The following is a 13,941-nucleotide window of genomic DNA, read 5'->3' as shown; positions in this document are numbered from 1 at the left end:
TTTAATGTTTTTTTTGTAAATTTTTGTTTTTCTTAATCGTTTAATTGTTCCTTAATCTTTTAAATGAAACTGGAAATTAAATTTAAATGAATATTTGAATTAAATGAATATTGAAATTTAAATGAATATTTAGCAATTTCGTTTTACTACTGTAAAATTTTGATATTTATATATATATTATAAATTAAAATTTTTGGTATTAAGTTTTCGAATTCCCTTATTTATTTTTTTTACTTTGTTTTTTACATGCATGAACAAACAAATCACTTTAATAATTATATGCTAGTTATGATGTTAAAGAAGTTTTATAAGATTTGGAAGATTAATTTCTATTAAATTTAACATATTGAAACAAAGAGTAGTTTATTGTTTAGTTTGTTTTGTTGAATAATTTATAATGTTCAGCAAATATTCTTGGTTAGTTAAAGAATTAAAAACTTGTCACAACAAAAACAACGCTAAAAAATAATTTTAATGAGAGGACAACGGATTTAAATTATTAATTTTTCTCCATAATTTACAATATTTTATTTTACTCATACTTATAAATATAGGTTTCACATTTGGATAAAATTGCCATATATGAGATATTTAGTACTTTGTTTCTGAAGTTGACTGTAAAATGTCACGGTTATAATTTCATCAGATGCATTATAAGTAAATTCTTTTTTTAGAAACTTTAAGCATGTGAATAATTGCATTTCTAATTTATGATCCATCAACAAATTATAACGAACAAATTATAACTCCGATTTCAAAAGATAAGGAAAATTACCTTTTTTCAAAGGCAAATGCTTAAATTTTGATTTGACAAGTAATTTTTTAGATTAAATAAGTTTGTTTCAAATTTTTTTTTACGAGATCCAGATTTTGTGAATTAAAAATATTAAAATTTTTAAAAATTATTTAATTTCTTGTGAAAAATAATTTCAAAAAATTGTCTTCGGAATTTTTTCCATAGTAACGCATTTTTGCAGGACTCTATGAAATACTAGTATTGTAATTCATAAAAAGCATTAAGCTTTAATTATGAAGTTTGAGCACGCCAACAGCGTGCTACGTCTGTGTGAATCTCGTTAATTGGCGCCTCTTTAATCCTTTACTCTTCTGTTCTGTTACACAGAGAAAAAAAGTATGGTCAAAACTACCAAAAAATTTATCTTGTTTCTGGCTCAATGGGAATACCATGAAGCTTGGTATTTTTTACCGAAGTGCTTTGATAATGAAATTGATAAAATCAACAATAAATAGTGTTATAATATGTGATAAAGTTAGGTAATTGTCGTAAAATTTATCATGATGCATTGGAGCATGGCGTAAAAAATTATTTATTCAGTTAAACTTGCTTTTCGATTTTGTATATTTTACTAAATGTGTGTTATTCAGAACTGTAATTTTAAAAACAGTATATTCATCAAACCGTTATCATATAAATGGAAATAAATTCCATAAGTAATAGTTTAAACACGGTATATTTTGGTTTTATTGCCAGAATTATACATTTTTGATCACTAGAAATGTAATTACCATACAGTACAATAATTTTGTCAGAATTTATTTTCTCTGAGTAAGTATAAATTTATTTTGAAATGCATAAAATTAAAATAACAATAACTCAGAATATTAAAACTCAATTTTAACGACAATATTTAATTCAAAATATTAAAACTTTATTTTATCATATTTTTGACTACCGAACTTTTATCAGTAACTTACAAAGTTTGTAATGAGGTTTTTAAAACAAAAACATATATGAAAATTATTTTCTCCTCAGATGTTTCGCAAACGTGCGATTGGCGCCGTACTCATTGTCCGTCTGTTTCTGCTAGATTTAATCCAGTGCTATGTGTTCAATATTCGAAATGGTTTTTGTTTCCAAATGGCGCAGACAGTGATTTTTATTTTGCACTCATTTTAATTGTTACTAATTAATTTCAAACAAAACGTTTTTTTTCTCAACAAAATTAATTAATTTCAAGTAAAACGTTGCTATGTTAAAGCTTATTTCTTTATTTAATTCTTTTATTCATAAAAATTGTAAGATATCTCCCTGAAATAAGAGATTCCAAAACTAAACGAAAGAATACGTTTTTTTATAAATAAAGTATTTCCGCATTAGCACTTTGTGGGCCAGGGAGTGAGGACATGGAGTTTGAGGCTCAACAATTTCGTGACCAATGACGTGACGGTAGCAATGTGAACAGCATCGCGCATTGGCCGTCTTTATATCTCTGACAAAATGATACTCATCGATCGAGTTGAGTCAGGGCTGCCGAAGAACAGGAAAAGTTAAAGAATTATATTTATCTGGAAAATTTAAAATTAAGATACCTGAGAAAAGAATGAGGTGAACGAATTTAAGTTATCAATACTTGAAAGTTCGGTGCTTTTTTCCAAAAAATTTTTGGTTTTGTAATAATAATTATTTTTTTGAAAAATAAACTGTTTATTTTCAACATTTATTGCGATAAGTGTTTCGTAATCAGGGGTCTGTTTAGAAGAAATTTGGGTTCGTTAACGGACCCTTCACAAAATATTTTAACTTAAAAACGGACTCTTCACAAAATGATTTTTCTTTTAATCGGACCCTTCACAAATTTGCTTATCTTCATTATTATTTTGTTAATCGAATAAACCTTTTCCAGGGCAGAAAGCAAGAAAGATGGATGTAAACGAATTTAGTTTTGTCTTCCGCAGACGATTCTTCCATTATTCGTCCGAAATTAATATTCTGCGTTCAGCAGTATAGGCTAAATACCAAATATTTGTATGTTGCACCTCTAATTTAGAAGAAGCAATTGTTGTTTATTTTTTGAAATTTAATTTTTTTAATTATAATTTTACAGTGTTGAGCATAATCTTGTATGTCTTTACAATTTAAAAACTCCTTGAAAAAGTTTTTTTTTTTTGCAATAACGGACCCTATTTGCACAAATTCATAAAAGCGGACCCTGCTTGAAAGAATGTGACTAATTTTTTCACAATTTCACGAAAAACGGATCTTTCACAAAATGTCTGGACAGACCCCTGGTAATATATTTTATACATAACAATAAATCGCAACTGAACAAATTGAAGGTAAAATTTAAGTCTCCGGTTACAAATCTCAGAAAAGAAAAATCAGGGGAAAGTCAGGGAATTGTTTTTCTGACTGTTCCTGGCCACCCTGTGGGTGGGCATAGAACCACTCAGAAGATTTATTTAAATAAAAGTATGGTTTAGCAACATATGGCCCGATGATTTGTCAAGCAGAACGAGCATTTCCAAATAATCTCTTAAAAGACAGGAAAAAAAAATGTTGAATTTTTTATATAAAATAAACTGTAAAATAATTTGTTAATTTGATTCCAAAATAGAAAAAATATTTATTAGATTAAAATAATTTAAACGATATAGAAGAATACATTTATTTTTGAAATAATAGTAATAAAAAATGTATCGCCAAGAAAAAATTAATAGACCAATATTCATATAAAAAGATGTAAATAAAGTCATCAGGAATTTTCTATGAAACAAGAACTCTTAAATCAAATTTTTTATTATTTGTTTGATATAAGTTGTTGCCTAAATTTAGAAAAAGAAATTATTTTACTGTAATTGAGTGTATTTTATTTTTTAAAAAATATTTTTTGCGCTGACTTATACCTTGTTAGAGTGCTTAAAATGCTAACAAATTTGTTTAAATTTTTTTTAACATAGAAGCTACGAAGTTATTCTCCTAGTAGTCTTCTCTCTTTAAAATGTAATTAATTAAATTTTATTAATTCAATTTACTAACAATTGTAATGTTTTTGTATGAGTTTTGTACTCACATTTATCCCGATCTACTTTGCCCATGGTGTGATCAACAACTATTTGACTCTTTTATGTACTCAAGTTTGTGAGCCATGCCCTGTAAAGAGTCTGTTTTTTTACTGCATCTTAGATGTATTATCCTTTCAATGATTCATATGACTGATAAGGAACTCTTAGTGTAAACGAAACGATTGTCTTTGTAGAGTGGATTATTTATCTTTTCCATTTTGCCATGAAGATAGGAATAAAAATTGTCAAGTGTGTTGATAAAACATAAAAAATACATAAATAATAGCTGATAACTAGTTGTCTTGATTTCGGTCAGAAATTTTTTATTAAAAAAAATTCTATAAATTGTCTAAAGCGATTTACTTATGATCAAGCAAGTTTCTTAGTACTCTTCTGCATTCAGTATTTCTATTAAAACTTTTTGCTTAGCTTGTGAAATACTTATTGTTTTTTTTTAATCTTTAGTTGTAGCCTTTAATTAATTATTTTATTATGGGGATATTGTAGATTTCAATGCCTTTCAGCTAATGAAATCTTTAGTAAAGCAGTTGATGTTTAAGAAAGATAACTTGTTTAAATTTTTTTTAGTTGTCCAATCATTTAGTTAAACAATTGTGTCTTACCGTCCAGATTTGCAGGTTTTAACTATTTTTCACAATGTTAACGGTGAAAATTTATTTGTGCATTATAGAACATATCTTACATCAAAATTTTTGAATAAGTAAAAAATAATAGCCTTCCTTTCGATTATTAATAATAGCCCATTTTTTGATTAAATAAATGGTATGTACCTTAATTGTATCGGAAAGAAATATCTGAATTAAAGCCCTAAACTGGCATAATTATTTTTTTAACATTAAGATTTAGTTAAACAACAGTCATTAAGTTAATATTCAGGTATTATTTCTAATAAATGTGTATTTTCTAACTTTTATCGGTGGTCGTTTAAGGTAAAAATTGGGTTCGTTAACAGAGAAACAATTTTAACATAATTTCAAGAACAGAACCTTTCACAAAATTCTTGTATCCTAAAATGAGACCATTCATATTCTCTTAAAAATTTGAGACAATGACGTCTTTAATTCATAATTTAAAAATTACACTGTAAAATATTCTGGATTAAAACACGGCAAAAAAATGGTACCGGCACTCAAGGTGTCGATACTTTTTCTCCCGTTAAATTCCTTTTTACCGGAACATTTTGCGGAACAAAAAAATCCGATATACAGTAATTACCACAAACTTACTGAATAACCCTAATTAAATAATTTGATCAGGAATATTACTGTAAAAATTATTGTATAATATTTTACGGTAAAATGGATTTTACTGATACTTTATACCGTAATTTGATCTGGAATTTTTTGCAGTATACATCGCATTGAAAGCGATGGTTGTTGCGTGTAATTTTTCCTCATAGAAATGGAATCTTATTTTCACATATTCACCTAAACAAAAGATATATAACTTTATTTAAGACCTAATTTCTGAATTTAAAATAATCGTAATTTCACAAATTCACAAGAACAGAACCTGTTACAAAAATGTCTGAACAACCCATTTTTTCTTCTTTTTTTGTGATTTTTTACAACATAATAGAAACGGACCATGATTTTTTCTATTTCTCGAAAACGAGACTTTCACAAAAAATCTGGAATAACCCCTGAAATATACGATTAAAATTTTAAACACTGAATGCTTTATTTTAGAAAAATATTCTTAATGGTAATAAATTGTTATGATTATTTTAGATGTAGTATAAACTGAATTAAAAATCTGTTTTACTAATAATTCTTTCTCTAAAAAAATGTTATTCTTTCTCATTTCAGGAAAGAAATCTGTTTTCATACATAGCTTAAAAGATATGCTTTGAAGTAATTCACCTCTTATAAAAACAATCCGTACCTAAACACTTTTTTTTTTACTTCTTTGAGTTACATAATACATTCTTATTTCTTTTTTCCCCTCACGACATCTCGGAAGAAATTCACTGACGCGATTTCTTTTCATTTCAAATGAAATTAAAAGAAAAACATTAACGAATTCTTCGCATTTAACTCCGTTTGTACTTGGAAAACAAATAGCCATTTGAATGAGTTTAATTTATTAATACATTATTTTTTAAATAGTTAGGAAAGTTCAAGCGCAATTTAAAAAAAAATAGTACGTGATATTAATTTTTTGAAAAACCATTTATAATGTTGACTTCATTAGTAATGTTATGCCTTTATTTTAAACAACATAAGTAATAAAATAAAGCAAGCACCTCTTCCGTAATCTGGGGATCACGGGAACAGAAACATTGCGCTCGTGGGTAGGAAAAATTGTTATTAATAACATCTACAATTAAATCGATTACAATTAAAAGTGCATTTAATGAAATTAATGTAAAGTTTTTATAAAATAACAGAAAACAAATCTCATATTGGAAATGAATATTTCAACTTTATTATTAAAGAACCAGAAAAAGAAAGAATTTTGATTAAAACAAAAACATTTAAAGTGATTTTTGGGTACTCTTAAATAATTGTTATACTTCGGCTGCTCTGAGCAGTACGTTAATTCCTCTTAGCATAGGATAATGTTCCATTTTCCCCAAGTAGCAGCAAATGCATTAGCACCCTCATTTTGGTAGAGGCGATTGAGCTGCTTTTTATTTAAATCCGACAGCTTCTAGAAAGAACCATTACTGTACGCACACTGTAAAAAATTTCGCTTTAAATTGCTGTACTTTTTACTGTAAAACATATTTTTCCCGGAATATGTTACCAAACAGAAAATTTGATATATAGTAATTTTTACAGTAAAATCACTGAATCACTCTAATTTAATAGATATTACTGTAAAAATTGCGGTCTAATATTTTATGGTTAGAATGGATTTTATGAATGACGCTCCCAAAGTGCTGGTATTTTATACTGTAATTTGATTCGGAATTTTTTTACAAAACATTTTATACTACTGGACAATTCATACAAAACATTTTATACTACACATTTTATACTAAAAATCAAAATAGCTTGTTTTATCTTTGACGCTCGTAGCAATTAACTTGCTCCTTCAAGTACTCACTGCAGTACTGCTCTTGTACAAATACCTGAAAATGCAGCAAAGTCTACTGTAATCTTTCCTTGTTGTGCGCAATCTCTCTTACCTTAACTCTATGTGCTTGTAACTTCTTTTTTTTATTTTTTTGTGTTGAATTCAAATTTTTATATTTATTAATTTAGAAAAGTTAGTTTTTATTGAAATTTTTTTTATGTAATAATAAAATCGATATTTTGATTTTTATGAATACGAATTTGTCTGTTTACTTAATTTTTTACTTCGGAAAAAACGGTGTAATGTTTGTCGGTATCATGTTATGGGTATAGAACCCATGTTAGAGGGCATTACTCTAAGTTTATTTTGAACTTTCAGTTTTCGTTTTAATTTCAATATGCATCTTTAAAAATTAATTGCTCTTTTTTTTTGTGCAGAACAGTTTATTTGTATCGTAATAAATAAATTCCGCTTTCGTGTCAAGTTTTTTTAAATACATTAAGTCTCATTTATTTACTTAAATGAATTTCCATAATATTCTTATTTTATGTTCCGAATTTTCCCTCAATGGTGAAAGTCTTGATACATTGCATTACAACTGCGATTCTTTCCTATAACTATTTAAAATAAAATTTCAAAAATTTAAAGAGTAATTCATTTTTACTTCATGTGATAATTCTTCATATTTCTCTTTATTTAATATTCTAGACATTGCTTATTTTTATTATTTCCTACTTTTTTATGTACTTTTTGTAGGATTGATTGAGTAGGCATTTGGTGAACTACTGTTTAACGAATATGTAGAAAATGAACTATCCATGTTGATATTTTTTCCAAATCTTAACAAATAATTTAAATCTATATAATTTTATAAACGGATTAAAGGTCTTTGGGAATAGTGTGTGTCTTCTGTTTGTCTTGTACCCTCGGGGAGACGACTTGACTAAAGAAGAAAAGAAAAAGAGTTCACTAGACTAATTGATTTCATGCGCTTGGAATCTCTTTTGGCACGTGGCTGAATATTTTTTAGGGTGTCTGGGTATGAATAGAGGATGTTGAACTTAAAAAGACTTATTAACTGTGTCTCTTTCTCACTGTTCAAATTTGATTAAAATATTTTTGATGTCATCTTGCGCGACATTTTAAAAAAAGCTTTTATTGTAGGTGTTACCATCTATTTAACCATTCGTCTAAGCTGATTGCAGAGATTGATTGTTCCAGACTTTTTTTGTGGAAGGTTATATTTTGGGTGAATTGTAAAAAAAATGACTCATAACATTGTGAATTAGTGAAAAAAAAAAGATCCAGTTTTTGTAAATTTTTGAAAAATTTACGTAAAAGTCTAAAAATCTAAATTTAGCGTTGAATCCGGTTTCCACCAAGGTTCTGGTTTGGCGAATATGTAAAAATAAATTCCTGTCCTTCTGAGAGAAAAAACCATGTTTTTTTTTTAAGGAATTGTAGTTTAAAGATTATGAATTAACGACGTCATTGGTTCCTCTTTTTAAATTACAAATACTACGTTTCGCCCATTTTTAAGGATAATGTAATTTCGGAATTTGGAATATTTTTTGAAGGGTTCATTTTAGCAACGAAAAGGTTGCGGTGGATCCCTTAACTGACCCTTATTTCTATTAAAATAAATCCTTGAATGCAATATATGATTAATTAACAAAGTAAGATAGCGGTACTACCTGCTAAACGAATTGAATCCTGAGAATTTTTATACTATATCATACATTTAAGGAGATTTATAATGATTGAAACTTTTATATTATTTAGAAGTCAGCTTCAAACAGTTTATATTTCAAAACATTCCCAAATTTTGAAAGGCTTTTTGTTCTTTACTTTTTGATACAAACATACAATAAAGAAATAATTGACGAGTAGAGTTGGGCGATGCAGATGTATCGTGGAAAACTGATATTTTCTTTAAAAAAATGTGATTTTAATTTTTAAAATGTATGAATGTATTTCGTAATGTATTTTTAGGATTTATTTATTTATTTATTTTCATATTAAAAATAGCGAAAGTAGTATCATCATCAACAATCATAATCATTTTATAGGTATAATATATCTCGAGTATTGTAGAGTAGATAACGGTAATTATTGTATACCAAAATTTCAGTCGTGAAAATTGACCAATGAAAAATAATGTTAAGTAGATGAATTAGAAAGAATATATATTTTTTAGGTATATATCGCAGTTTAAAATTGCGGTATCACCCAGCAGTAATGGCAAGTAGGGACTGGTTTATGCCTAGGCACTCTTAATATGCCTAATTTTTCAGGTTTGAGGACAAATTTTTTTTTGCTTACGAATGACACCGGCAGTTAAATATAAAATTATTATTTTTAACATATTTTTATAAATTATGATAAAAATTTAAAATAAACTATTATTAATAGCTTATTATTTTTAATTTATGAAGCTAATTTGGGAAATAATTATGGTATACCTCAATTTTGCACTTGCTTTTTGAAAGCACTACGGGGAATTGATAATATTCAACTATATCAGAAAGGCATCGCTACTATGCGCCTGTTTCCTTGCTGTTTCGTAGCTTTGCTGCTATACACTCTGTTTTATCCCTTGTTATTCAAAGGAGGAGAATCACGTATGAAGGAAAAAATTACATACACTGTAGATAGGAAGGCTAAATCGCACTCTTTTAATTATATACGTAGTTAGAGAAATCTAGGTTGTGAAATTTTGTTTTCTATTAATAACTATGGTAAATTAGTTTACATTAAATACGTTTGAGTTAATTCATCGATCTTTCATTTTAAAATTTAGTTAAAAAAATAACGTCCTATGGTTCATTGTATTACCCCTTTTACCTCTATGGAATTAATATTCATTGAAGTAGGGGTCTGTTTAAAAGAAATTTGAGTCCGTTAACGGACCCTTCACAAAATATCTTTTCATGAAAACGGATCCTTCACAAAATATTTTAACTTAAAAACGGACCCTTCACAAAATGATTTTTCTTTTAATCGGACTATTCATAAATTTGTTTATCTTCATTATTATTTTATTAATCGAATAAACACTTTCCAGGGCAGAAAACAAGAAAGATGGATGTAAATGAATTAAGTTTTGTCTTCGGCAGACGATTCTTCCATTATTCGTCCGAAATTAATATTCTGCGTTCAGCAGTATAGGTTAAATACCAAATATTTGTATGTTGCATCTCTAATTTAGAAGCAGCAATTGCTGCTTATTTTTTAAAATTAAATTTTTTTAATTATAATTTTACAGTGTTAAGCATAATCTTGTATGTCTTTACAATTTAAAAACTCCTTGAAAAAGTTTTTTTTGCAGTAACGGACCCTATTTGCACAAATTCATAAAAGCGGACCCTGGTTGAAAGAATGTGAGTATTTTTTTTCACAATTTCGCGAAAAACGCACCTTTCACAAAATGTCTGGACAGACCCCTGATTGAAGATAACTATATAAAATTATTTAAGAACATAGGAAAAAAATTATGAATGACTTTTTCCTTTTATCTACACGGAAAAAGACTCTGGTAAAATTACCATACTGATTTTAATGGCGTTTCTGGTGAAAAGACCTTATTTCTGGTAATAAAACCGAAACCAGCTATATTTATAAACCATTGATTTGGTATATTTTCTATTCATATGGTAATGGTTTGTCTGAAATTCTGGTTTTAAAAATTATAGTTCCTGTTACCAAACATTTAGTAAAAAAATACAAAATTGAAAAGTAAATTTAACTGAATAAATGATTTGTATGTTATGCTTTGAGGTATCATGATAAAATTACCATATTTTATCACGTTTTATGTAACCATATTTTATTGTTAATTGTACCAAAATTATTACTAAAGCACTTTAGTAAAAATTAGGTATTTTAGTGAAAATTTTTGGTGTTTCCATAAAGCCAAAAAAACTAAATTTTACCATATTCTGGTAGTTATCAACTTTTTCTCAGTGTACCAGTTGTATACGCCTTTCTTACTTTTTAAATTAATCTCAATTTTTTTTAAAGAAGAGAAGAAGTTTATTACCGCCGAAATACATTGTTGTATGAGTTTGGTGATTGTAACGAGTGAAAACAAAACCTCTTATTGGAAAAATAGTCTAAAAATTCATATAACGCAATAAAATTTCAGCGGAAGAATCGAAGAATAATATTAAAAAATGAATCCTTTCACTAAAAATAAATAATATTTAATATTTTTTAAATCTGTTCTCTCATTTTTAGTTTCGACTATTAAAATATCTGTTTATGTTTTCGAAATCTCCGAATTTCTTTCATTTTATATTTTGACAGCTTGTTGTATAAATGGTTAAAAATATACATTATTAGAAATAAATAAATCTTGTTAATTTTGCCATATAAATATTTTTCTTGTCGGGATTTTTCCGATTTGTTTCAGCCATATTTCAACTACATTTGTGTTGAACAGTATAGTTTGCTGCTTCAATTTAAATCATCATTTGCTTTTTAGAGAAACTAAATTATTTTTATTGAAGTCATTCCAGAAGTACTGGAACAACAGTTATTCTCACATAATTTCTCATCTTCATCATTTTATTTAATTTTTTTCTCATTTTTTATTTTAATATTTATTTTATAATTCTTCAAATAGGTCAAAAAACCGTCGAATGATATTATGCAATAAAGTAACCACTGTAGGAAGAAATAATCTATCTTAAAACATGCCAGGCAATCAATCAATCAATATGACGTAAAGAATTACCCGCGGAAATTACAGAACGAAACAAATATGCAGCTAATACGTCATTACATTACAGCCTCATTTAATCCCGATAAAAATTCCTTTCGAATTCCAAACTGATAGGGAAGTGTGTTTCTTATAATTCTGAAGATATTTGTATTCCAATAAAAAACTTGTTTGTAAATTGCTTGTTATTTCTTAGAGATAGTAAATCAATATCAATTATACAACGTTTTATTCTTCGTACGGGTAGTTTGGTGAAGTGACTGTTTTTCGGAATAAAACAGATCACCGATTGTGTGACCTGATAAAAAGACTCTTTTTGAAGTAGAAATTTGTGCTTTTTTTTCTGTTTAGTTTCATCTATCGTTTATATTAGCTATCATAGTGCACAGAGTTGCAGTGACTCAGGGAATAGAGTGCTTGCCTCTCAATAAGGTGACCCAGGTTGGAATCCCAGTGGTATCTGGTTGTTACGAATTTTGCTCCGGGCTCGCACCGATCACAGCGCTTGCGTAAAATATCCTCAGTGGTAGACGGAACATGGGTAAGAGTCTCTTTGCCACCGGGCCAACCAGGAGAGGTTTTCGGGATTTCCTTCACCATGTAACACAAATCCGGGTTAGTTACATCAAAAATTCCTTAAGAAGTCTAGTTTGTCCCAATGCTTAAACCAAGAGTTCCCTTGTCTTCGCGGTTGGATTCAAAATTACAAGGCTACGAAATTGGGCTACGACAGAATTTATAAAATTTGAAGTACAACAGTGCACGCAATTTCAATAATACTATCAGAAGTTAACTCATTTTTAATGTTCTATCAACGGTAGCCTTGTGCAACCCGTGCTTGTGTTAATAAAATTTTAATCAATTTGTAAGCGTGTTTCAATTATTTTCATTATGTAATAAAAAAAAGCACAATATTCTCGTGCGTTATTGGCAAGCATGTCTGACTAATATATCAAAGATATTAATTTTTGATATGCTAAAATATCTTGATAGTTAACAAATTCATGAATATTTGAGCAATTTTAAAGTAAATCAAGGCATTCATTCAACTTGGTCTATAACCATCGTAGATTTATTTAAAATTAATATTTTATTCTAAGTTCCCCTTGCACTCACTATATTTCATTGCAATGTGAGTCATGACCTATTTTTATCAAGCGCAGAGTATAAGTTCCATGAAATTCAGTTATAGCACTATTTTTAAAGATTGAGAACTATAGACACTTCTGGCTCTATGGGAACACCAGAGAGCTCGGTAATTTTTTCCGACGCTCTTTGGTAATGATTTTGGGGAAATTAACAATAAAATATTGTTTTATAGTATGTGATAAAATTTGGTGAAAGTGGTAAAATTTAGTAACTTTATCATGATATTTTAAAGTATGGTACAAACACCATTTATTCGGTTAAATTTAGTTATGTATTTTTTACTAAATTTGTATCAATAAGATCTATAATTTTGAAAATCAGATTTACTGTAAACCGTTACAATATGAACGTGAAATTACCAAGTGATTGGTTTAAATACAGTATATTTTGGTTTTATTAACTAATTTTTTTTAAATTTTTTATTTACCAGAAATGTCATTACTGTATTTCTAATATTTCCAGAATTTAGAACGGTAATTCCACATTTTTTCCCCCAATTTACTTCCCGTTCAGATACATATTGCAAACATAAGAAGGCGAACTCAAATAGAGACATATGAGAGGAAAAGACAAGTTCAATAACCAAATCAGTAAGTGTGCCTTACTGAATGAGTGAGAAAGAGTCAGTCTCTGTTCAAACTATCTGTGGCAGGTTTTTGATTCTTGATTTTCTACTTTTATTGGCGTCGTATTAAGATAATATCTTCCTATTTTCATTCTTATTCATTTGATATAAGACCGGTAGTTGCGACAAGGCTCGAATATTTATTTATTATTTTTATTTCATTATTTCAATGCAAAGAGGCCGCCTCTGGGTGGCGGTGTAAGCCCTGTCATCACTATGGCACACCCTTGCAAACGATTCCGGCCGGAGGGACCATTTACAAAGTGTATACTAGAGAGAAGTCGATGTATTTTTTTTTTTTTAAATTTATGCCAGCGATTTTTTTTATTAATGATATGAAATATGTTTTTTTTTCTTTTCAATAAATTATTCCTAATCTCATGAAAGGGAAGAAAAATTAAAAGATTCTCATATATCAGTTTTAACTGTGTGTTGTGCTGTAATTTTATTTTAAAATCGTAAAAGAAGGGAATCACATCATGGTAAATTATATACATTGAAATGTGTTTTACTCACTAGTAAGATCGAAATTTTGAAAATCAATGTATAATTTTCTGATTCATTTAAATTGGACATTCAAGTGCGTCAGTTTAATCTGAAT

General features: G+C 28.0%; 2 protein-coding genes across 2 annotated transcripts in view; one reads left to right on the top strand and one right to left on the bottom strand.

The window, feature by feature from the left end:
• Window positions 1–3,910, bottom strand: part of LOC107454168 (uncharacterized) — a 100,259-nt gene extending 96,349 nt beyond the window's left edge. Inside the window, exon 1 of the mRNA XM_016071252.4 lies at window positions 3,813–3,910. Coding sequence (XP_015926738.3) covers window positions 3,813–3,837 — 25 coding nt within the window. The 5' untranslated portion in view covers window positions 3,838–3,910. The remainder of the gene's footprint in view (window positions 1–3,812) is intronic.
• The window catches only part of sog (chordin short gastrulation), a gene marked incomplete at its 5' end in the record, with an annotated part of 89,055 nt that overhangs the window by 736 nt on the left and 74,378 nt on the right, over window positions 1–13,941 (top strand).

This window comes from Parasteatoda tepidariorum, chromosome 3, assembly GCF_982258835.1.
Source record: "Parasteatoda tepidariorum strain Cologne lab strain chromosome 3, Ptep-v5.0, whole genome shotgun sequence".
Taxonomy (NCBI): domain Eukaryota; kingdom Metazoa; phylum Arthropoda; class Arachnida; order Araneae; family Theridiidae; genus Parasteatoda; species Parasteatoda tepidariorum.
The sequence above is the reverse complement of the archived record's forward strand: the minus strand, read 5'-3'. Positions and strand labels throughout refer to the sequence as shown.